This window comes from Pantherophis guttatus, chromosome 6, assembly GCF_059756535.1.
Source record: "Pantherophis guttatus breed Tessera chromosome 6, ASM5975653v1, whole genome shotgun sequence".
Lineage (NCBI taxonomy): Eukaryota > Metazoa > Chordata > Lepidosauria > Squamata > Colubridae > Pantherophis > Pantherophis guttatus.
Window position 1 is genome coordinate 38,129,589 of NC_142068.1, and position 26,485 is coordinate 38,156,073.

General features: G+C 37.9%; 1 protein-coding gene across 2 annotated transcripts in view; it reads left to right on the top strand.

Moving 5' to 3' along the window:
* CROCC2 (ciliary rootlet coiled-coil, rootletin family member 2) overlaps positions 1-25,807 on the top strand; it is a 93,753-nt gene extending 67,946 nt beyond the window's left edge. For both annotated transcript variants that reach the window (XM_034439503.3, XM_034439505.3), the window contains 12 exons: positions 619-857; positions 968-1,127; positions 1,671-1,838; positions 2,281-2,632; positions 3,254-3,438; positions 7,675-7,795; positions 9,860-10,023; positions 12,422-12,862; positions 13,641-13,790; positions 20,992-21,123; positions 22,689-22,868; positions 24,657-25,807. In XM_034439503.3, the coding sequence (XP_034295394.2) occupies positions 619-857; positions 968-1,127; positions 1,671-1,838; positions 2,281-2,632; positions 3,254-3,438; positions 7,675-7,795; positions 9,860-10,023; positions 12,422-12,862; positions 13,641-13,790; positions 20,992-21,123; positions 22,689-22,868; positions 24,657-24,740 (2,376 nt within the window). In that variant the 3' untranslated portion in view covers positions 24,741-25,807. The remainder of the gene's footprint in view (positions 1-618; positions 858-967; positions 1,128-1,670; positions 1,839-2,280; positions 2,633-3,253; positions 3,439-7,674; positions 7,796-9,859; positions 10,024-12,421; positions 12,863-13,640; positions 13,791-20,991; positions 21,124-22,688; positions 22,869-24,656) is intronic.
* The last annotated feature ends 678 nt before the right edge of the window (positions 25,808-26,485 follow it).

Consider the following 26,485-nt stretch of genomic DNA (forward strand, 5'->3'; position numbering starts at 1 on the left):
TGGCCTTATTGCCATGCACTCAAAAGCCCTATTGGGCTTATTATCAGGGGATGTCTTATTTTGGGGGAAACAGGGTAGTTGGAGGGCATCCAGCAGGGGCAAATTGTACTTAATTGCAGATGTGTGCCTTTCCCTCTGGTGATCAAATTTTCATCTCCATGTTTTAATCAATCAACCAAGACTACAATTCACTGCATACTGACCATATGATACAGATAGAAGAGAATTTTTGTGGTCCAGGGTTGAAAAGTTGAGTCCTTAGTACTTTCTGAGCTTGACTGTTTTCTTGCAGATGTTTCATTACCAATTAGGTAACATCATCAGTGCTACTCCTAGTCCATCCTAGCACTGATGATGTTACCTTGTTTAGTAATGAAACATCTACAAGAAAGCAACCAAGCTCAGAGAACACCAAGGACCCCATGACCATATAATGATAAGACTTATTTCTGGATAGTAGATGCCTAATAACATGTGCATGGTGCCTTTAATTGTGTGTTTTGCCTACAAACTCACCCTGGAAATACACTAATATCAATTTCTCTGGAGTAAATCCTCTTGAAGTCATTAGGATTATTTTCCAAAGTGCCCTAAAATTGATGTAGCTTTTTCTTAAAGGCAGAACAGCTCAAAGTCCAGCTACGCTTGGCAGAAGATACCTATGCAGATGTTCACAAAGAACTCACTGAGCTTCACCAGAGACTGCAGGAGTCAGAAGAGGCTTGTGATCAGCGACAAAAAGAGCTACTGGAATTTCACAGGGCTGTAGCAGATGAGAGCAGAGAAAAGGAAGCACTTCAGAAATCCAATGCTGACCTCAGAGCCACTGTCAAAAAAACAGAGAATGAGAAGCTCAGGTCAGCAGACTTGGCACAGTGTCAGGCTGGGAGAAGAAGCTTATACACATTGATGGAACAGACATAGTGTTTTTAGAGATGACTGATAATAAACACTTAACCTCTTGTAGACTGCAGAGAATCAAGGAAGAACGAGAACAGAAGATTGCCATTCTGGAAGAAGCAAAAGCTGCAGTTGAGGTAGAGGTGGGAGAGCTCCGAGTAAATCTACGGGAAGTAGAGAAGGCACACATGGAAGCCAGAAGAGAGCTTCAGGAGCTGCGCAGAGAGGTAGCTTACAAACAGACTTTCTCGTTGTTCAATTCAGATCCAAGAATGTAACAGGTTAATGGAGAGAAACACTTGACATGATCAATGGAGGCTAGGAAGGATGTATGCAAGATCATTTGACATTACTGTTAACTCCTGAGATTGATACCTAAGTAAACTGAACTATAGCAAATGTAGTAGAACCATCCCAAATGTAATTGCTATTATTGAAAATCAAATGGAAAGTATCCTGATATCACTTCTGCATGTAATGACTCTCTCTTCAATTATGATGTAGTTTTGTCCCTAGAACCTCTTTTTCAGGCCTTCTTGATATCATGATGCATATACAACAAATAGACAGCATGTTCTTGCTGAAGAATCTGTTAAGTTTTCTATTAGGCTTCCTATGATTGGAGTGTGATACAGTCAGTCATGGCAGTTAGAAGCAGTTGCCAATTATGGCAATACTTCTTTTATGCAGAAGAGTCCACATGTAGGTTGGGAATTTCGGTCACATATTCTGTATTGAAGAATAGCTACATTCAAATTCTTCCTGCACAGGTAAAGTCCCTGGAGAGCAAGAACAGTAAGAAAACTCAGGAAGTTGCTGAATTACAACATCAGTTGCTGCAAAAAGAACAACAGGAACAGCAGAACAGCAAAGAGGTCCTGGATCTTAAACAGAAGATATCTACTCTGGAGATAGGCCATGATTCTGCTCACAAGGAGGTAACAATGGGATAATAGCAAAGAGTGGTTATTTAATGGAAGAAGAATTGAAGAGTAAGTTGTGACAGTGAAAGAAGGCAGCATTTTGTGGAAGAATGCAATGGAGATAAGATGTGGGATAAACTGCATATTTAATGGGATTAGGATGTAATTGTGAAGACCAACACATGTATAGCAATATAGTATTTTTATGTGTAGTGAAGGTGAAGTGTCCTTTTGAGTTGAGATTGACTTGGTGACTTATAGAAAAACAGAAACATAGAAAACTGATGGCAGAAAAAGACCTATGGCCCATCCATGCAATTTTCTTAGCAATAGTATATGCCAAGAAATAATCTGTCACTAATTTTCCCCCCATTTCCCTATCTATACTACTGCTCTGCAATTTTCTGGAATCTCTCCTCTGTGTATACATTGCCATCATGTCTTTGTTTCCTTCCAGGTGTTGAACTTGCAGAAGAAGCTGTCTTCTGCAGAGGTAAAGTCCCAACTTCAAGAGCAGGATTTAAAGCACAGCCTTGCAGAGAGTTGCATCAAGGAGAAGAAGTGGAAGGATGAACTCCATAGCCTGGAAGTGAAGCTTCAGGAAGCAAGCAGGGCAAACGAGAGTCTCCAGCTGCGCCTCAGCACCTGTGAGGGATGCATCCATGGCTTAGAAACAGAACTAGCCAAAACTGAAGCAGCCAAGAGGGAGGTTGAATTGAAGTTAGTGGCACTCCACTCCACTCTCCGTCGCACACTGGGACTTGGCAGCAGGAGTCCATCTCCCCAACGATCCTCGTCTCCAGTCAAAGGTTATTTTTAAAATTCTTCTCACTGCTATGGGCTAAATTAGATTCGCCACTCAAAACCTGTTGGAGTGGGCAGCTATAATAGATTCATAAATTTAATGAAATAAACAAGCAAACAACTGGAAAATTGTTATATTTTGATTCTGGAGAATGAAACATTCTAGGGGCCAGTCTTTATATTGTATAATATCATAGCTTTAAAATACGATTTACTGAATAAATCCATAGTTGATTTATGGCACTAATCCATAAATTATGATTTACAAACTACAAAGGCAGAATTTGAAAAATATACCAATCAAAACTATGTATTTAATAGCTACTTATCTCATATACCTTAACCAAAAAGAAACATCATAGCTAAGAGGCAGTTTGAAAGCTTTGTGGACAGTGGTGATATAGCCATCTGAAAAGATGTAGGTACATAGCTAATTATGGTTACATCCTCTCCTTAGGCAAGAGAAAGCCCCTACCAATAAAAAAAATATGATATGTTAGATAACCTTATTAACTAAATGAATGAATAAATCCTAAAACATGTAGTCTGTGAAGTCTTTTCTTCTAGAAATCCATTTCAACCCTGTCTGTTGGCTGAAACCAAGCAAGTATTTGGTTTTTTTATAGGAACTAGTGGACGCCAAACACCTGCATCTCGCACTGGATCACCTGAGAGGAGCCGCTCCCGTTCACCATTTCATCAAACTTCTCCCCTCAGGAGTGAACAAACCACAAGTGAAATTGATCCAGAAGTAGTTCGAGATGCTTTGAAGGACTTCCTTCAGGAGCTGCGGGACACCCAAAGAGAGAGGGTAAGCAAGGGCTTCTCTTTCAAATATTTCAGTTACCTCCAGAGATCCAGAATGATATTGAGATTTAGATGGCATAAATTCATGAACTTTGAAAAACTCATAGCTATGAATTTTATAAAACTATAAGAGCACATTCACTAATTTATCACAATCTGAGTGCAGGACAACTTTATTTTAATAAAGCTAATGCTAAGGAGTTGTGGCAAAATAGCGCCTTTCTTTTTGTGCTTCTGTTCATATTTTACTGTCGATACGAAGAATTTAATATAGATAGCAAACATTAGTCCTCATATCAATTGAAGGACAAGTTAAAAATAAAACTTATAATTAGTTGATTACTAAAAATAGGTTTTAGATTCCATCATCCATTGATTTCCATTAGATTATCCATATTATTTCAAATCTTGGTTCAATTCCTTCATTCATTGGATTTATCCAGACAAAGTGGAATATTCTAACGTTGAAATTCAATATACAAAAATTGAGACTTGCTTATGGATTTACTGAAATAGTAACATTTAAGTACTAGGAAGTATGCTTAAGACATAACTAGAATAGGTCTGGAATTATGCACCAGAGTCTCTGTTCTGCTTTTCAGCGTATGTACAAATGCATCCCTTAAGCATGTGTTTCTAGGCATCCACTTGAAATAATATGCCATGCTTTTTTTCAGCATCCTGTTAGCTTTAAGGGCGTTTACTAGAAATTATTATCAAAGTTTCAGCGTGATTATTTGAATGCCTGGAGAGCATTATGCACATAAATCTACCTAATCATTCTGGATCAAAGCCAATAATGGCTTAAAATATGTTACAAATAAATTAGTCCATTTCTTTTACTCACAGAAAAAAGGTTTTATTTTATATAATGTTATGTTTTAGCAGTGATAACTTCCATCATTGTTGTCATCGTCATCATCAACATTTATAGAGCATCAAATCCTTAAGGATTTTTGATGATGTACAGATAAGATATATAAGAAATAACAAACAAACATGCAATAAAAAGACAATATAAATAAAAAGTACAATACTACTGGAAAATTAGTAATTATATTAAATGAATTAAACTAAACTAAATAAACCAAGAAACGAATCTGAGGAGCTTCTGGAAGGTAAGCAGAGTGGAAGCCAACCAGATTTCCATTGAGACACCATTCCAAACAGCTGGTGCAACCATAAAAAATAGCATAATCATGTTTTGCCACTTTCACTTCCTTAAATTCCATAACTACTGTAGTAGTTTTTTCTGGTAAATCAAGCTGGCCAGGCCCATTCCAGTGAGAGAATGCAGTTCTGCAAATAACTAGGCACCAAATTATGGATTAATACCACGACTTTAAATTGCATCCAGACACCTAGTAGAACCAGTGCAGGGCTTGCAATGAGTTGCTCCCATCAGCAAACAATGTCCAGTTGTAGGCCACTTTCCACTACACCAACTACAGTTTCTGAGTGATCTTCAAGACAGCCCTATGTAGAGCACGTTGTTATAAACTAAGCAGGTGGTGATAAGAATCTAAGTCACTGCAGCATGATCCCCCTCCACTCCATGAAAGGTTATAACTGGCTTACTAGCCAAAGCTAGGAAAAGTCTTCCCACCTCACCCCCACCCCCAGCAGTCACATTCTCAATTTGCTATTCCTGAAGAATCCCCGGTCATGAACCTGTACCTTCAGAAATAGTACCTTCCCATCAAGTGACACCACTGGAGCAGACAGAAAACCCCATGGAGAAACAGTAATTCCATTTTTTAAAAATTCAGTTTAAGTCTATTCTCCCCCACCCATCTTTCAGGGACTGAGGCTTCAGTGATATCACCAGCCTGGGGTAGCAATGTAGAGCTGGGTATTATAAACATAATGATATTGCAAAACTGCCAGCTAGGCTGGCAGGAGGGATCAAGTGAGGGCCTAACTTATTGCCTAGTTGTGAGTTGTTGTGTAGCCACAAACAGCATAAACATCACCTCCCTCCAAATCCATAAAGCCTTATCTGGTCAGTTTCAGAGAAGGCAAGCAATCTGGGGAGATTCTTATGGCACTGTATTGCAATGCAAGCGATGAACAATACATTTCCAGCCTGAGGTTATTTATGAGTGTTCTGGTTGCTTGCACCTGACATTTGATGACACCAATCCCCAAAAACTCTTGATGATCTTGCCTGGTGCCTTCATGTACCGGTAAATGTTAAATAGCAGAGGGAAAGAACTGACCCTTGTAGCACTCCACAAGGGATTAAGCACGATCTCTCCTGTCCCACTAGCACCAACTGGAATTGTTGATAAAGAAAGTAGAGGAACCAGTGCAATACAGCGCCATTTATATAAATGACATAAAATAATTTATAAGCATAAGATCATGTTATGAACTAGAAGTAAATAACAAGCTGTAAAAAGAGCACTGTTGCTAGGTACAAAATGTTACTTTTGGGAATAAAAGACTTTTGTTCCAATTCCACCTCTGCTACGGTTGGGTTGATATATCACATGATACTAGAGATATTAGAGATTTTGTTTGTTTTGGTTTAGTATGTAGTATGCATCTTTCCACTATAGCTAGGGTTTTTTTTTCAGCAAATAGTTTATGAAGGCATATTGTTTCTTAAAAATTGCATCTGCAGTTTTGTGAACCAGAGAGGGATATACAAAATTCCTTCCAGTTCATTTACCTAGAACTGAAAATCATCTAGCTATTCTAACTCCATTTTTCAGGGATCATATGAGCCAATTTAACTTATTGTGACCCCAAGTTGACTCCCAAGACATATGTTTAGCAACATTCAAGGGCAGTTCAGCCCTGTCTCTGTCATGTGCTATTTATTGCTCAAAAGCATGCCTTTTGTAAAAATGAATAAATATTTATACTGTACCAGAATAATTAAAAAAACATGGCTTGTCACAATAATCATAGCATCAGATCATCCAACAGCCTTTCTGACAAATGAAGAAATCAGTTAATTCTGGGCTACATCACATTTAAAACATTCCTTCCTTTGTTGTCCTGTCCACCAAAATCCTGGAATTTATTGTTAACTTGTGTAAACGAGAAAGGAAAAAAAAAAAAGGAAAAAGTATCTACAAACAATAACAACATATTTCAGTTAACACTTTATCAGCTACAAGAAATTCAGTGTTCTTAATTTTACCAGTACAGTCCTGATGCTTATTTACATATTTAGTTGTAAAGAAAGCTATGTAGCCTCAAAACTGAAGGTATTTTGATTGACTGAAAATATGTTAGTAATAATTGTTTCCAAGGCCTCTGGCCTTGTCTTCAAGGAAGAAGATTCAGAGCAGGATTTGATTTGTATAGTGAGAGTTTTTTGATAATACATAGATTGAAATTGAGATATACTATCATTTTCCAGTGCCCATGAAAACAGACCCTTTTGGGCAGGGTTATGCAATGATGGAGGATGGTAGATACCAACCTTCACATTGAGGAAAATAGGATAAAACCTGAATTTAATTTAAATGTAATTAAATGTAATCAATTAAACAGTTAATATTTCTCCATGCCTCTGCAGATCCCCCTCTTTTTATCACTTCCAAATCCAAGGCATTTTGGCTAAGCAAACATTGTTGATAAACTGTTTAGTTCTTTGGGGGTAGGCAAGGCCATACTTTCAGAAAGGAAGAATCTGCTGCCAAATTAAGAGTCTGATGTACATACCAGGTAGTCTACTTCTGTCTAAGACTTGAGCGACACTAACATTTCTAAAATATTAAGGTCTATTTTTTTCATACCATACAGTTCAGTAAAATGTCTTCAGTTAAGGGGTGTGGAACATGAAATCAGGTTTTTGTAAGACAAGAAAACTGTTTGAGTTAACTTTAGAGTATGACAATACATATTTAATGCTTATGTATCAAGAGCAATAAAAGTATGAACTAGTTTGGTTGAGAATTATTTCTCTGGGAAATTATTGGCAATATTATGGGTCATGTTATCGATAATAGTCTGATTACCAGTGATCTATCATTTGTTGGAAATGCAGTCACTTTGCTCTAATTTTAAATATTTGTTTTATCTAATGTTGATTTTAGGATATGTATTGTTTGTAGTTGTTTTTCAACTAGTTGTCCATGTTAAAAATTTATCCTTGTGACTTAGTGAAGCAAATTATAGACAGTATAAAATAAAATTTAAAAATACATTTATCCGGAATGAGTTTTATATCTTTCCTGGTGACAAGCCAAGGATATCATGAATATCTCCTATCTCTTGTTTCCAGGATGATCTAAGAATTCAGGTGATGAATATGAGTCATCAGCTGAATGAAATGGAGGCTGACCGCGACCAAACACAAAGCCGTATCCTGCAACTTCAGAAGTATTTAGCAGACTGTGAGGAAGGTCTGTTCTTTTTCTTCTTCTTCTTCTCCTTCTCCTTCTCCTTCTCCTTCTCCTTCTCTTTCTCCTTCTCCTTCTCCTTCTCCTTCTTCTTCTTCTTCTTCTTCTCCTTACTTTATCCCTTCATCCATAAGAATTTCTTCACCTATCTGTTTTCTCACCTCTGGTTCTTGCTTATTTAGCTGGATAAAGACAGTTATCGGACAAATTGTATACAAAGCAAGTGAAACGAATCCCTAAACTTCTTAAAAAGCTGCTTAGGGACTGCTGCTTTAAGCGAAAGACTAGTGATATCAGGGCAGATGTTTGATCTCCACGCCAGATGTTTCTCTGCTCTGAATCTGCTTTTTTCCACATATGGATCAAGATTTTGTGGATTTAGACATTCGTATCTGGACTGAGCAGCAGATTCAGGACATGGAGAGAGGTCAGGAAGAGGATTAAGTTTATCTCTGCTTTAATTGCTTTTCTTCTTAAAATGGTAGCTCAGAAAGGCTGCTTGTCATTTAAAAAGCAAATGCTGGGAATTAGTTACATATATACATATGTAAATCATATCTACTCCTCATGACTGTAACCAAGTGGGCTTTCCTAACAACTTTAAAAACAAAACAAAATCAAATATCACATAGGACCTGTGCTTTTAATATACCAAAAGACTGTAAGCAAATGTCAGGCATTCTAATTCTTTGTCAGCTTTGGAAGCCATTGTTATTAGATGGGAATCGTAATTGTACCACAGTTAGACATGTGAAGCTCCAGCTTAATTTTCTAATGCAGGTAGTTACAACCATTTGTTTAGCGACTATTCAAAGTTGGTGCGGCACTAAAAAAAAAGTGACTTACAACGAGTCCTCACAACCATTGCAGCATCCCAATGCCATGTGATCAAAATTCAAGCACTTGGCAACTGACATGTATTTATAATGGTTGCAATGTTCCAGCTATCTGGAAAAGTCGCAAATAGCTATTTGCGACTTTTCCAGATAGCTTTTGATAATCAAAGTCAATGGAGGAAGCCAAATTCACATTCATGTGATTCCTTTAAGAACTGCAGTGATTCACTTAACAGCCATGGTAAAAACTAAAACTGCACAACTCACTTAACAAACACGTGGCTAGCAATGGAAATTCTGGTCCCAATTGTAGTTGTAAGTGGAGGAATATCTGTATAGATGGGCACTGAAAGGTTTAGGACGGGTAGGCAACCTTAAACATTCAAAGAACCACAAAGGTCCTAACCAGAAGCCCCGTTCAATTCTGGAGCCAACCTGAAGTCCAGTTCCCCCACCATAGAGTCTCCTCCTTTTTCCTCTACCTGTCCTAACCGAAAGCCCTATCAACTGTGGAGTCGACGGGGAGCCTCAGCAGAGGGATGAAAGAGCCACATGCGGCTCCAGAGACCCCTGGTTTAGGAAAAGGTAGGGCCATCTGAGGTCTTTTTCATGCACTGCTGCTTTTACCATATAGCCTCATGAATAAATGAATGCTGTATTAACTTGGAAATTCTGCCATTCATGAGAAATGACTAATTATAATTGTTCAGGTATCACAGAAAGCTGCCTATGGTTTCTATAGTGTGTCTTTTTTTCATTAAAAACAACCAAAAGATGTCACCATATTTATTCATCGATGGTCATAACATGATTTCACATGATATGGGTGGCCTTTATTGTCCAGGAGTTTATTGCATTATTTCATATTCTAATTTATCGGGCATGTACCACTACTAGACAACACTGTATAGTGGGTAGGCCATTTGGTGTTCTTTTGATGTTTTGGATTACAACTCCCAGAATCCTTTATCATTAGAATGTTGCTTAATGAGACTGAAGCCCAAAACATCTGAAGGCCACAGGCTTCCCCACTCATACTGCAGAACAGTATTTCTCAACCTCAACACCTTTAAAATGTGTAGACTTCAATCCCAGAATAGCCCAATCACCATTCTGAGAATTCTGGGAGTTGGAATCCATACATCTTAAAGATACTGAGGTTGAAAAACACTAACGTAGAATAAATGATTTTACTGCTTAATGCTTGCATTTTGCAACTTTCTACATTTAGGTAAAAGGGGAACAGATGGCCGTCTGAGCAGTGCGCAAGTAGCACTGATGCTGCAAGAGGAAACTATTCGCAAAACAGAAAAGGAACGTCAAGCATCTGCAGAACAGGTGGTCAACCTGGAACACAACTTACGTATTTGTCAGGATAGGAACAAAGAATTACAGGTGGGCATATTTGCTCTTTCAGTTAGGAAAAACCATAGCCCAACTTCCTTTTCTATGACATTCTGCTTGTTACTCAACAGGCCAGCCAGCTCTTGAAAAGTAAGTAAATATACAAAGAACTTGCAAAAAGAACAAGATTTAAAGAAACCCCCAAAGGTTTAACGACAAAAGGCATTATGAAAAGTTGTTAACACACACAGGATACATTGTGTAGCCAAAGATGCTTTTCTAAAAAATACATATTGTGAAATACAGTAGAATTTACTTCTGAGTAAGTCCACTTCATAATGTGAATAGGAGACTGAAATGGAATGACTAGTACTGAGTTTTGGAAGTAACAGATACTAAAGAATTTTGTAAAAGCTAGTCCACGAGATACATTTTGAAGAATTATCATTGTAAGAACAGTAATATTATCTCTTTGAGGGGGGGAAATTGTAGAAAAGCAATTACATCCTCATTTCTAATAGAGGATGTATAAATGAATGCAAAAGAATCTCATAGAAGAATTGCTGATTTTACCATTATATCATTTTTTTTATTCAAATTGGCATTCAGTATAACAGTTTGCAAGGAGTTTTATCTAGTATCATCTGCCTTTCTAACACTTTTTATTTTATTTTCATTACTCTAATGCTATCATAAGGCTATTATGTGGTAAGTTTTTATATAAACTGTTTTATTGCCACAGTGATCTTGGCTGTATGGTAAACAAGGATGCTTTTATCTGGAGAAAAAATGTAAAGGTGCAATGAGAAGCTGCCTGAAAGGGGACCACCTTGAATAGTCACTGCCCTTGAGTTTACGACAGTGTTTCTTAACCTGGGGCCCTTTATGATGCTTTGCTGGCTGAGGAATTCTGGGAGTTGAAGTCTGCATATTTTAAAGGGCCCCAGGTTGAGAAACACCTCTTTACTATATTATTCACTATTCATCATGTTCTAATCTATGTAACATTCTTAATTTATAAAAAACAATAATATTGATGTAAATATTTTTTTAAAAATATTGCAGTTAATTTATTTCAATTATGATTTATCTATTGCTCATTTTGTTAATTAACATAGAACATCCCCAAACCCTTTCCCCTTTTTCCTGGTAAGATTTCTCTTTTTATTACATCTTACATTCTTGTTTTGATCTGATATATACAAACCATTATAATTTTGCTGCCCATATTTTGTTCCCTCTTCATTTATCTAAAATTAAGAGATTATGTAATGCACTGCACACAGTTTTAGTGAAATCTAGGGACAGTGACACACTTGCTTTTCCTTGTACTGTGTAGCCAAACAGAACAGCAACTCATATAACCTTAACCATTAGGAATTATGTCCTATCTTAATTTCTAATGAATGACTTTTGCTATATTGTTTTTATGGTTTGTAAAGAATCCACAAAGAGAACTTCCTTATTAGGCAGACTAAGAAGCAAAAGTATTTAGCGACGTAAACCATTGCCATATCCAGATTCAGTATGACTAGTCCCAGCAACTTTCTAAAAGTAGAAGCCCTAAGTGGTACCTACTAGGGGCCAAAAAACTCAGAGTGGACAGGTCTGCAGGGCAACAAATCTGCAGCAAGGAGAGAGTCCAAAATTGCTAAGAGCCTCCCAAATGCATTAAAAGATTGAGTGGAGAGACTTCTGGCTCTGCTGAGAGAGAATAAGAATAATATCCATCTGGAGTGCGTAAAGACCAGGTTCTCTGAATTACTGTTCTCATTGTCAGATGAATGGGCATTGCATTAGTCTGCATCAGTGGTGAAATTTTTTTACTACTGGTTCTGTGGGCATGGCTTGGTGGGCATGGTGTGGCTTGGTGGGTGTGGCTTGGTTTGCATGGCAGGGGAAGGATACTGCAAAATCTCAATTCCCATCCCACTCCAGGGGAAGGATACTGCAAAATCCCCATTCCCTCCCCACTCCTGAGGGAAGGATATTGCAAAATCTCCATTCCCACCCCACTCTGGGGCCAGCCAGAGGTGGTATTTGCCGGTTCTCTGAACTGCTCAAAATTTCCGCTACCGGTTCTCCAGAACCTGTCAGAACCTGCTGGATTTCACCCCTGGTCTTCATTCTTTGATTAGCTATCGAATGGTGAAAATTATGCTAGTAGTCAGCAAAATGAGGCTTTAGGTGACATCTGTAATAGCAGTCCTAAATATAAGATGTTCCCATAATTTAATTTGAGGTAGTCATGTGTCTCTTTAGATATGTTTCCCAAGAGGGGAGGCATGGATAGGGCCTTCTCATTTTTACATTTTAGAATTCTACTGTGGTACTTTTGTAGTTAAGATTCTAATGTCACCTGGCTTTGGTGGCTAGTCCACAAAGTTTATCTTCCTCTTAGCTGCTCTTCTCCCAAGCTTGTGGTATTCAAGATGTTTTTACATTATAGGAGAAAGTCAAAGCATTTAAAACCAAGGAAGCCAAACTGGAAACAGAAAAATGGAAGCTAAAAGAAGTTCTAGAAGCAGCAGAGAGCAGGGCCACCAAACTGGAGCTGAGCCACAGAGCAGTGGAAGGAGACTTACAACGAGCACAGATGAGCTTGACTTCAAGGGATGAAGAGATCCAGTCCCTGCTGGAGCAAATCCAGGAAGTTCGATGCCAGTTAGGAGACAGGGAGAACAAAACTGCACTATTGCAGCGAGAGCTTGACCATCTGACTCATTCACTAGCCAGGACTGAAGGCACTGAAAGTCACTTTAAAGATAGGGTACAAACTCTGTCTCAAGCACTCTCCAGTGCTACGGCTGGAACGTCCTCCCTGCAGGAGAACATCTCACAACTCCAAAAGGCCCTGACAGCTGCAGAGCAAGACCGTCGGCTACTCCAGGTAAGAAAACCCAGTTGTTCCAAACCATCGGTCATCTCAATTAAACATCTTACTGTCTAAACTCCAGCAAAATTGTGTTGTGCAAATCAGTCCCATTCCAATACTGGGTATCTGTTACAAGTCCCCTGCTTTCTTTGAAAAAAAAAAGCTATGTTCCAAAGTATTTAAATGAATCAGCTGATATCAGAATCCAAATTCAGTTGGGTAAGCCCCCGCAACATCTCCTACATGTAACACCCCTTCAAAATTTCATTGATATTATGCTCTTTTTTCTCCAATAACCCAAATTCATGTCTTGCTAATGTGCTTTGTCTTAAACCATAAACTGTGATTACTAACTTTTAAAATATCTAGGAAGGTATGTAGTAGAGGACGTACTTTGCATGCATATTGACCCAAATTTAGTTCTTAGCATCTTCTGACACAGCTAATCCCCTGCCTGAAACTTACAGCTGTCATCAGTATAAGCAGTTATGAACTTGATGGGTTAAATATCTGACTAATTAAAGGCGATTTTGTGTGTTCCTAATCATTTCTGAAAGAATAAGTTCAAAGAAAAAAAAACATACTTTTCATTACTTATTGCAGGACGGTTTGTTCCTTTCCAATGGTCTGAGCTGGGATGGAAGCAATGGAAGGGGCAGGCTGGCTTGCCAGATTATTTTTAATCATAGAAATGGTCACTACTACAAGCATTGTAGTATTTAACCAAATGTCCTTGAATTATTCTTTCAGCAGATTTCATTTCTGGTTGAATAACAATAATAATATTTTCCAGGATCGCTTTGATTCCATGCGACAGGCATTGTCAGATAGCAAGAGGCAGAATCATAGCTTGACTAATACTGTGCATTTGCTACAAGATCGGCTGGCTGACATGGAACTACAGTACAGAAATCTGGAGAAGCAGAAGCACCATCTCCACGAAGTAAGTGATGATGAGAGAGGAGGATTAATTTAACAAAACGATCTTATGGCTGCATGTTATCTTGAATCAACTTCAAGCCAAGTGGGACTCCATCCTTAATTGAAGATTATATGGATTATAGTAAGCCAAGTGTCACAGAAAGGCTCCCTTTGAAAAGTGCACGTGCCGTCGTTGTTGAAAAATGGCAGAACCTTTTTCCTTAAAGCTGTGCACTTTTATGAATTATGTTTGTATTTCCAAATTTATTGTGGGCTCTTATTTTCCCTGTTGAAATATTCAGCCAGAGGAAACCTTAGCAGTACTTTTAAAAGAAAGAAAGAAACTGCACTCCCCAAATTCTAATATATATTAGAATTATATATCTAACATTTCACTGTATCATACCTTTCTTTACTCTTCATAGTTAACTTCTCCCAGTTCAAAGAGCATCTCCTGCACGGAAAAAATATTTTTTTTCTTAGGTTCTTATCTACGTTTCTTGGCAGAAAAGGCAACTTTAAAACTTTCACAATTTTTTGTCAAGAATTGTGGTATTTCCCATCTTGGAGAAGCAAGACCCAGTTTTATTAGAGGGAGAGGGTTGGCAAAAGAGTTCCACAATTTTCTTTTCTCTGAAGTCAGGGTTTGTCCTGGATATGCTTCTTGTTTTGAATTGTTCAGATAGTAAAGCAAACAGATGTAACCTGCTAATTCTTCATAACAGTTATTAGGGTCTTTTTAAATGCAGTCACTGCATTACAGCATTATTAATAACTAATGCTTTTTATTACCATTATAAAATATACCATAAAATAAACAATATACAAAAGGAAAAGGAAAATTGCACGTAATAATTACTTCTACAGGATTATATGTTTAGTGTCCTAACAAAAGGAAAACGGCTGCTAGAAGTAAGACGGACATCTGCATGTGGCTTACATTTCTGCTGAGGGCATAGTGAACAAACTGACTTGTTCTCTATTATTCATTTTATTCTTAAGCACTATAAGATAGCAGCAAGTAATTTAAAAAACATGATGTTCCTATTTGCATCCCTTATTGACAATATATATATCCCTATTGACAAACAATATTGATTGTCATTGGGGTTTGGGGTTTGATTATTTTTCTTTTCTTTCTTTTCTACCTAAATTCTACCTAATTGTCTTTGGCATCATTGTAAGCCACTCAGAGTCTTTTTTGAAACTGAACAGCATATCAATTGCAGGAATAAAAAGATAAAGTTATTATAACATGTGAAACATTTATATTGTTTTAAACAGAAAGATTTTAAAAAGAATTTTTTTTTTTGCTTATAGGAATAGAATTTCTATTCTTCCTGGGAAATGAAAATATTTGCAATCTTTGTTTTGCAATTCCTCTCAGATAATTTTGCTATACATAGATGATTACTGCTCTGATGTTCTTTGAATGTAATCCAAATAATGCACACAGTATTCTTCCTTAAAGTGAAGTTTCAGATTTCCCTTACATATGTACATCTTTAGGTTATCTGCTTTCCTTATCTGTCCGGAGAAGTAACTTAAATACAGCATCAAGGCACTGGTTCAAATTCGCAAAACTCGTTTGTCACACATATGTTTGATATCAGCAGAGGCACTCTTGGATTAGCCTAATTAGCACTAGCAATGGAAATGCATAATCCAAACCATCCGGTAGAACCTTCCAGTGAAATTAATGTGAGCTTCTTCTAAGTGACCTTTGTATATTCCACATATAGCTCTCAAAAAAAGGTTATATCTACCATCATTCTCGTCCCATTTGCTACTCTAATGCCAATAAATCTGTGCAACAAATAGCATTTCCTCATTTTTTTTTAACTAGGTAAGGATTGTTTGAATATATAACTGTCTGCAGGAGTAATTGCAAGGTACAGTAAGACGTCAGGAATTTTGTGTAATTGGATATCAGATTTTCACTGTGAATTTTCTCAGTTATATAGAGAAGCAGATATTAGTATGTAGCTCTTATTCATATTTCTGGTCATCTGAACTAGAATTGATGTGGAATTATGGTCAGCAACCTGTTCAGAGGCACATGTTGGCTGTCCTTGATGTAAATCGTGATGTGAATGATTTCCTTCATTGTAGCTCTGTTTTTGACTTTGTGACAAATCATGCTAGGCAATGCATTATTTATACAACATACTAAGATAAAACCAAACCTATCATCTAGCATGCTGTATGAATGCAGACCCTGATACATTTATATAAACCATCATACATGGCTACACAAATATACCATCTCGAGGTGATGATACCTCACTCTGAAACGAATGCACAAACAAACAAAAAATCAAGTGGAACAAATCCAGAGACACTGTTTGACTCTGCAAAAGGAAAATGTTAGGCATGCCACTTTCATTCAATTGTCTATTCACATCAGACTCTAGAGCCAGCCCTGTTCTAATCCTCTGTTCATAACTACTAGTAGTTTTTATTGTAATAGAAAAGAATGTAACTCGTTATTTCACAGTTGATTTCTTCATGCTCTCTGAGCTAGGTTGTTTTCTTACAGACTCAACTGGTTATCATCATCAGTGTGGGAGCAATGGGGCTTTCTGGTTGTTTATATATAGTATATTACAGGGGTGGTTCTACTTACCTTTACTACAGGTTTGCCTTGCGCCCGCATGCTCTTCTGCGCATGCGCAGATCATCTATGATGATGTCCGGGTCAGTGGGCAGAACCTCCCATCGATTTTTCTACCGGTTCTTGCGAACCGGTCTGAACAGGGGGCAACCCACCACTGGTATATTAGCTTGCCCTGCCACTCTTGGTTGGAATGTAGCTTCCTCCTTTATAGTTCCTTGTTAATGGTAATGTTTCTTTCCTATATCTGGTACTTCATGCTTATCTGCAGTGTTGGCTGCTGTTGAGGATATGTTCTGGGCCAGTGATGGCAAACCTTTTAGAGACCGAGTGCCCAAACTGCTACCCAAAACCCACTTATTCATCACAAAGTGTGATAAATAAAATCTAGGCTGTTTATTTCCTTCTTAGGCTTTGGATTGTGTCTTTTAATTTAAATGATATGTAAATAGCATTCATTTTACATGTGTATTGATGGCTGAGTTATCTGAATGCCAAGCTTCCAGGAAATCCTTAGCATTTTTGGATTTGGTTTGGTTTGATAGTTTTCTAGTTGAAACTATGGTTAAGCCTGACCATGTGTTGCAAGATTAAGGAGCTTTCATCTTGTCATCTAACCACCATTATACGGTGTTCATTATACGGCCTTTCAGTCTTCTACCTCTCCATTCTATGTAGTGGCTGTTATCATTCTTACCCTATACCTTATAGATATCTTTTGAGACTTTAGACTGAGAGGACACTAAAGGAAGCAGTGTTCAGACCTGGTTATCATTCTGAGACAGCAATAGCTGCACTTACTGAGGGATCAGAATAGTGGCAGGTGCGTTCATTTTGTCTCTTCTTTACATATCACAGCCTTTGATGCCATTAACTGTATTATCCTTCTGGACTAGTTTAGGGAGATGACTATGGGAGGCACAGTGTTGCAATGTTTTTTCTCCTACCTCCAGCATTGGTTCCTTGTTGGTTGTGATAGAGAAGAACAGCCCTGAACATGTAAGATCTGTGGAATTCCATAGGGTTCTATTGTCTTTCCAGTTTTTTAAAAATATCTACTTGACACTGCTAGATGAAATTATATGAAGGTAAAGGGTTAGGTAGCACTATACGCTAATGACATTTAATTCTACATCTCTGCCTCAGGCCTACCAAGTAATATTATCAAGGTGTGTTTTAGTGCCTGAAGAATAGGGTGTGGATTGGGAGGAACAGGCTCAGCTTCATCACTGGCATTTGAGTAGCTGTAAATTTTGGGACTATTCACAGGCAGGGACTTATTTTTGCCATAGAATGGATTAGCCTTTCTCTAGGAGGTATAGCTGGTGTGCAGTCTGAGATTTTTCTAGACTCCTGATTCCTGCTTGAGAAGCAGGTGGTACTATGGTTAGAAGGGCCTTTCCATACCTCCATCTTGTGTGCCAATTGTGCCCATTAGTGAACCAAGAGATCCTGCACTTTGGTTGCCTACAATGTGAATGACTGTTATCTGTTCTACATAGGGTTACCTTTGAACACCACTTGGAAGTTGCAGCTGGTCCGGAATGCAGTGATGTATTTTATTTTATTTCATTTCATTATTATTTTATTATTTCATTAAACAAATAGCTGCCAAACTCACATACAATGACTCTGACAGTTTGCAATACTAAATCAAACCATGTAACACCCCTATTCTGCACACTGCACATGCTGAATTCCGAGTGTGACTGAAAGTACTGCTCATCATCTATAAAACCCTTCATAACATAAAGCCAAGTTATCTGTGGGATCACCTGTCTCTAATTACGTCTTCAATGACTGACCAGGTTGACAGTACTTGTTTGATGGGATTGTTACTATTTTGACTTATTTTTTTTTAAATGTAGGACTCCCTTTCGTGTCCCTTTCAGAAGGAGGAAATCCCTCTCCCATTTTGCAGCTGTTCTTACATTCTCTGGGTCCAAAGAATAAATTTTAAAGAACATGAATGCAAATTCTGGTTGACTACTTTTTAACCAATGGTCCAATTTCACATGCTAAGCCAAAATAAAGTTAGAGTGCCATGCAGAGCAAGTCATAGATATTCCTTATGACTATGCTTCATATCTGCATAATTTTTTTAAAAAAAAACTGATTAATTTCTTTTGTCATATGTGCTAATTTAAGGCTTTTGGGCTTAATTTTTTCTTTAAAATTTTGAACTAGAAGTTCTTGTGATTTTTTCCTTTGCTCTACGTGTAAGATTTTTATTTAAAAAATCCTGAACTGCCTCTGTAGCCATGATTATTCTATTTCTAGCTGTTGTGAGTATCCCCAGAAAGGGTTAAAAAATGTTATTGCCAGGTCCCTCCAGAAGTGATAGAAAGGGTCAGGCCAAACATTTGTTGGAAATTATTTATTGTTCTTAGTAGATTTTTCTAGCTGGAGAATTGAAGAGGGTGACGAATGTGCTATTTTTCTGTTATGGCAAAATAATGTTACAAGCATTTGTCTCTGCAAGCATAAAATAGCCATATGTATAGTGCCCCAGAATTCCCCCATGCAAAACCTCTTTCCCTGGGCTGAAGAAAGGGTAGATTCTGGTTAATGAGTTCCAGAACATCAGGCCAGCGAAGGTAATTCATATCAACCTCATAAAACTCTTTATTGATGTCTCCAGAGGGGAAATCCGGATGTGACCATTTATTTATTCTGGATTTTGGCCATGTATTTATTCTGGATTTTACCTCTCTCTCCTCTATTTAACATTTTCTTCTAGTGAGTCTTAAAGGGACAGAAGATCCCTTCCTCCAAGCTGTTATTTGGAAGTTTTTTCATCTTCCATAGCAGCATATTTATTAACTCTTGCAACCCTCAGCCAATTCAATTCTTTCCCTCTGTGCTTCTTTCAGTTTGGGAAATATATTTTGCAACATTGGGAGGGGTGTTCCCCCCCCCACCTTTGGATCATGGTCTCTGTATTGTTCAGAATGATTGAACTAATGCAAAAATAAGGCTTGAGGTAGGATGTCAAGACACTTTTCCATTATAATGGGGTTATCTGTACTGGTAGATGTATGGTTACCTCTTATGTGATTTATTAGAGCAAAATACAGCTATTAAATTATTGCAAAGAGATATAAAAAAACCTCTCTTTTCTGCAATACTCTGAAGTTTGGAAGCCCTCATACAATTGTTCTACGTTTACTACATTTACGAAACAGATATGAATCCAGATTTAAGGGATGCATCATACAGAAAGACAAGGCCTTGTTCCAAAATTTTCCTTTTTTCTCTTTAAGAAAAGTAAGCTTATGTATTAGCTGTATGGCTTATGGTAAGTCAATCCCTAGGCTAAACAATAAAGCCATATCCAACAGAGAAGAGTCAAAATCCCCACTTAAGTTTAAAATGAAATAAAGCAATAGACCTGGCTACTAGCATTAATCAGACAAAAACACTTAGGAATGTTATGGATTCTGATAAAGCAGTTCCATGAGATGCTGCAATGGGATCTGCCAGCCTCCTAAAGATAAAACAAGTTCATCAAACATGTGTCCAAGAGCAGCATCCAAGAAAAAAAAAAAATCAGCCAATTTTGATAGCCAGATCAGATGTCTTCTAGGGGATTTCTACTGTGTGTTTTTAGCATGATGCTGAGTAATATGAAAATCAAATGAGGATATAGATTCATATAGAACACATCAACTCCACTTGCCAACATTCAAATAAACAAGGATCAACACCAGACAAACAGACAGAAAATAATACCTAATTAAGAAGCCATCAGGAAAGAAGCTTCACCAATACCAAAACTGGCAGGGCAAGCTACTATATATAAACAGGCAGCGAGCCCCACACTCACACTGATGGTGTTACCTAGTTGGGTAATGAAATATCTATAAGCAAACAACCAAGCTCAGGGACTACTAAGAACTCCATCGTAACTGAATCTGAATTATCTTTCTCATCCATGCAGCAATATCCACAGAGAGGGTCAAAACAGGAAAGGTGTCAATTGTGGCATTGTGATTGAATCCCTGCCCATTTATTTGTAGATGTAATGTTGATAAATGTATTAGAGGAACCATGCTTCTTAATGATGTCATGACCACCATCTTGCCTATTTTGACAGCACCAGCAAATATTATCCCTTTTCCCTGCTTCTCCTGACCATTGAACACAAAACATCCATACTTCTTACATGTGATCCTGTTCAATGTTCCTCTTTGTACCTTAAATGCTCATTCCACTATCATACTTGCATCAAACATTCTCCTAATTTGCAGTGCAAGAAAGATGAGAAGGGAGAACAGAACCAATTATGACCATTAAGAACCTTATGGAAAACAATTGTTGTATACTAGAGACTATATTATTAAAACAGAAACAAGCAAAATGGAATTAAATGTGTATGATCAATGTGTATGATTCTAGTGCCAAAATAAATCTAAAGTATATGAAAGCAACACATGGTTGAGTACAGATATTGGGTTCGATTGGCTTGGTTCACACCAATGTTAAGCCACAAATTATGGTTCATAAACAGTACCTCAAAATTATGTTCACAGATTGTACCAAGCAAGAACCAAATAATTCCTAACTTAACATTATCTTTAAATAAGGGATTTTGGTGTCCTTTTTGTAGGCAGAGCGTGAGAAATTTGGGAAAGAAGATGATACTTTTAGACTCAGTCAGATGAGAGGACAGCTGGATCTATCTGTGAGTAGCCTACAGCAGGAGATGGAAGACATCATGATGCAAAATGAACACCTGCAGGTTTGTTGGACTTATTGAACGTGAAGGTTACTAGACAGATTAATTATTCATGAAGTAGTGCTACAGAGAGCTTTGTAAAATAAAAACATTATGTGTACTTCTGCATTCTTATTTGCTAGTCTGAGAAACATAGCTTGTTCTAACAGCCCATTCACCCTTTAGCTGGTATGTTGATGAACAGCATAATTTACTTTTTATCACCTCTTCACAGTTGCTTCAAGCACAATAATTTGAGGAGAAAGCAGCCAAGGCTCATACCTAACACTCAATTTCTTTAAAAGGTCATGGATCATATTCTACTGCAGAAGAGAATAAATAATTTCTCTAATTATTATAAACTAAGTTATAAAGACAGGGTGAAATGAAATTCATGAGCAACTGGCAAGCAAAGAATTGTCTGCGTGCTTTGGGGGATATTTGGTGGAGATTAATATTCATTCTGGTGAATTATATTGAATGGCAAGAGGAAACCAGCTAAACAAGTTCCAGTTATACTTTTTTCTTGTCTATTTTCCATTTGTTCTCCAAATGCACTAAAATCTGACATGGAGACACAGATTAAAAAATCCAGCCCATGTAGATAACTGAGAGAAGAAAATATAATACTTATTAATGTAGGTCATCTTCTGCCATGAGAGACCAGTTTAGGCTCAGGGTGAACATGCCCTGTCCCTTACCTGCTGCCTGCAAAAAAGAAAGAAAAATCACTTTAAGAAAACAGGAGAAGAATCAGAAAAAGAAAGAAAAGGTATTATCAGAGACAAAAAGATCCCACCCACCACTTGCTTTCAGGTCAGACTATCATGTTAACAGAGTACAGATAGTCCTCAACTTACAGCACTTCATTTAGTGACCGTTCAAGGTTACAATGGCACTGAAAAAGTGACTTATGACCGTTTTTCATACTTACGACATTGCAGCATCCCCAGTCACATGATCAAAATCCAGATGCTTGGCAACTGGTTCATATTTATGACAGTTGCAGTGTCCCAAGGTCAGAGGTTTGTAACCTTCTGACAAGCAAAGTCAATGGGGATGCCAGGAACTGTGTTACTAACTTAACTGCAGTGATTCACATAACAACTGTGGCAACAAAAGTCGTAAAATGGGGCAAAATTCACTTAAGAAATGTCTCGCATAACAAGAGACGTTTTGGGTTCAATTGTTCACTGTAAATCAAGGACTACCTGTACTTTGTGGCGCAGTGGTTAGAATGCAGTATTGCAGCCAAACTCTGCCCGAAGACTGGAATTCGATCCGGACAGACTCAAGGTTGATTCAGCCTTCCATCCTTCCAAGGTCAGTAAAATGAGGATCTGGATTGTTGGGGGCAATATGCTGACATTGTAAGCAGCCCAGAGATTGCTGTAAAGCACTGAGAAGTGGTATATAAGTCTAAGTGCTATTGCTATTGCTATTGCTACCTATGAAGACATGCGATCTTCAACAACAAAGCAAAAACATTGCTAACCCCTGAAGTTATGAAGCTCTGGAAGCCAACTTTACCAACACGTTCAACATCACAGCCCCATGAAGCTACGCTGTATTTTTATGCACTCTTCTAGGTCCAGATTGCAGAGCTGGAACAAACACATGCCCAGCGACTGATGGAACTGACATTACAACATCAGCTAGACATGGAGCTAGAAGCAGAAAGACTACGCAGTGCTCAGCTCCAAGCTGAACGGACATTGCAATCCCAGGAAAGAACCCATCGGCAAAGGGTGAAAAATTTGGAAGAACAGGTACAATATAGGTGTAGACTGAGTAGTTTTTCTTAATCCTATTCTGTTGATGTCTAAAATCTGTAAATAGAATACTGACATGCACACTGAAAGGTTTATATAAACTTCCCATGTTTCTATGAGTTGGGATAGTGGTTGAAAGAATGAAAAAAATCCCGAGGATTTGGTTTGTTTAAAGGCAAGTGAAGACATCAAGAAAAAAAAAAATGTTGTTTTTTCCAAATTCCTCTGTGAATGAATATCAGTCCAAATATTTTAAAGCAGGGCAGGAAAAAAATCATTTTGTCCATTGGATTTTCTAGATGAATTTATTTATTTATTTATTTATTTATTCGAATTTCTATACCGCCCTTCTCCTTTCGGACTCAGGGCGGTGAACAGCCAGATAAAAAACATCTATACAAACATCACAGTTAAAAAATAAAGTTAAAATAATTTATAAATTTGGCCCATAATTTAAAACTTGTCAATTAAAATAAATATTAAAATTTTAAAACTAACCCTAAAATCAGGACAGACCGGCTAACTGAAAAAAATAAAGTTTTTAGGGCCCAACGAAAAATCCGGAGGTCGGAGATCACTCGTATCTCTGGGCGTAGATTGTTCCATAGGGTAGGTGCCACCACAGAGAAGGCTCTCCTCCTGGGGGTCGTCAGCTGGCATTGTCTGGCCGACGGCACCCTGAGGAGGCCCTCTCTGTGGGAGCGAACCGGCCGGTGGGAGGCTATTGGTGGCAGAAGGCAGTCCCGTAAGTACCCTGGCCCTAAACCATGGAGCGCTTTAAAGGTGATTACCAACACCTTGAAGCGCACCCGGAAGTCCACCGGAAGCCAATGCAGCTCGCGCAGGAGAGGAGTCACATGGGAGTGCCCCGTCGCTCCCATAATCCCCCGCGTAGCTGCATTCTGCACCAGTTGGAGCCTCCGGATGTACCCCAAGGGGAGCCCCATGTAGAGAGCGTTACAATAGTCCAGACGAGAAGTGTCTTACAATAGGAACTGTAACTGTACTTGATATGATTCTGTTTTGTGATCCTAAACCAGAAGCATCAATGTACTGGCATTCAGAAGGTTTGTGAGTATTTTAATATTCACAATACTTGAGCCATTTCCCAAAGAGAGAAAAGAGCATACATTCAGATCTGGATTTACTCTAGTACAATGTGGATACTAGAGTAAATTCAGATCTGAATGTATGCTCTTTTTTTAGCTTGATCATACAGTATTTGATCAGCACTGCCTCCTAATCATAATTCAAGATAATTATCAACAAGAGGGAATAAAATAGAAGAATCTTTCACAACAGTGTAAATACTTATAAACAATTTACTATAATTTCCTATCTGAAGCTGTTTCATTCGTAAACAAGTTTTTAGAAGTGAAGAAAATGATGGAATGAAGTTGTAGAGAACAATTAAGGGTGTTAATTAAAACAATTGAAGGTAGTGCTTATGCTATCCCTACAACTTTGATTTCAGGAAACTGAATGAATGTGAAGATGAAGCATCAGTTTAGGCCAGTGAGAACTGAATCTAAATCCTCATTATGGTCATGAAGCACACATAGTAATTATGGCCTCATTGCTATGTCTCAGTTTTAATACTTACTGGGCTTGTGAGGTCAAAATCAGAAAACTTTAAGCACTAGAAGAATGTAGCAAGAAGGATGATTTGTCCCAAAAATTCTTTATGCTGCTCTGATGAGCCTGATACTGGTTGCAATTGAAGTCAGAACTCTGAATTAAATTATCTATTTGTATTTATCTTTGCCTATGGTTATGTTTTTGCAGGTGAATTCTCTGAAAGAACAATTGGATCAAGAAGTGAAAAGACGGCAGGTGTACCTGAGCCAGGTGCTTCATACAGTAAAATGAATAAGCATTTTAAACATTGCACCTGGATCTCAGATGGCCCAAAAGCAGATCCATCCTTCAGCATAATCCTTACACTCAAGATTTGGATTCATTCATTTCTTGCATTAGCACACTCAACAGAAGCACAGTCAGAGAAATTGGAGATCCAAGACGAGCAATGCTGGCATGCAGTATTTCCCCACCCAAATAGCACATACTCTGAACACTTGGAAGGCACAGTAAAGATACCAAATAACTAGGCAGCAAACTGCCAAGAGGAAACCCTGCTGTGCGGGCAGCTGTTCTCTTTAAGATGCTTGAAAGCCAGGGCACCAGTGCTTAACTAATTCATTTAGACCATCTGACAGGGAGGGAATTCTCATTTGTTTGGGTCTTGGGGTAGTGTATCCCTGCATGATCTCTTGGAGCTTTCAGTACTGGCTGTACAAACTTTGAAATTCCAGGTGCCTGCGAGGAGCACCCTGCTATTTATATATCTCTGCATTTCCATCAGTTGTCAGATTATTTTTCCCTCCTGCTGGCAAATATTGTTTGATGCACTGTGCAAAATTATAACTTCCTCTTCCTGCATAGTTATACATGCGGCGGCGATTTGATTGCAGTCACTCAGTGTCACTATTAACCTGTGCATCATACGAAATCACAGTTCTGCTGGCACCAAATGTATAACACAGTATAGAGAAATTAGGAAGAATAGTGAAAACAATACCCCAAGAATTGATCAAATCGTTTGCTGTGTGTATGAACAGAGAGCCATTTTCATGGTGGCAGGTGGCTGAGATTAATTCAAACCTAAGTCATTTTATGACATGTTGGACTCCAGATATGTCAAAGTGTTAACATTTGACATCCACCCACTCTGCCAGCTGACAGGGTCCAAGAAATCCCTTCTGGAATCAAACACTGGTTTCCCTGGGAATGACAAGAAGCCATCTTGGAATTGCTGTAAACATCACCTGTTATCATTGTTTCACATTTTTTCCTTATGAATATTTGATTTTCCAAATCTAGTTGGAAAATGCATGTTGCCAGTGAGTAAAATAAAGATGTAAAAACACATTTCCTAAGTTGAGGAAAGCAGTTTGCATTATTTTATAGAGAAATGAGGTATACAGTATGTTTCCACTGGTTTGCAATAAGTAGTATTTAAGATGTAGCCCTGAAATATGGACAACTTTTAACAGCAGAAAGTCTTGTGGCAGATTTATTATAGTATAAGCTGTCAAGCCGGCTGAGGATCACTTCATGCATCTGATGATGTGGATGGTAGCCAATAAAACTTTTGTGGCAAAACAATCTGTTTGTCCTTCTGATATCCCCAAATCTCTTTATTAAAGTATTCTTGCTACAACAGTTAAAATAGCCCCCCTAAAACTCCCTATTGCGTTAATCTCTTTCTTGATTAAACACAGCATAAAGGACCCACTGTCCAAATTGAATCCCATACAGTGCGTCATACTTGTATTACAAAGTAAGATCCCAATGTATTCATCTGATATGATTACTAAACAAATAACCTGATACTTCTATAAAAGGGGGCTAAGGATTGCTAAGAATTACTGGAATTCTGAAAATACGCTTCATGGTTCTTTAGAGAAAATCTTTGATGGCTAAAATCTGCTTAAAACTGACTTACCTAATGTTACATGGTGCACATCAAGAACAAGATGATGAAAATTGAAGTCATTTTTATTAATGTTGATTTGTATACATATTGCTTTGACTCCAGAACCTGATACGTACCA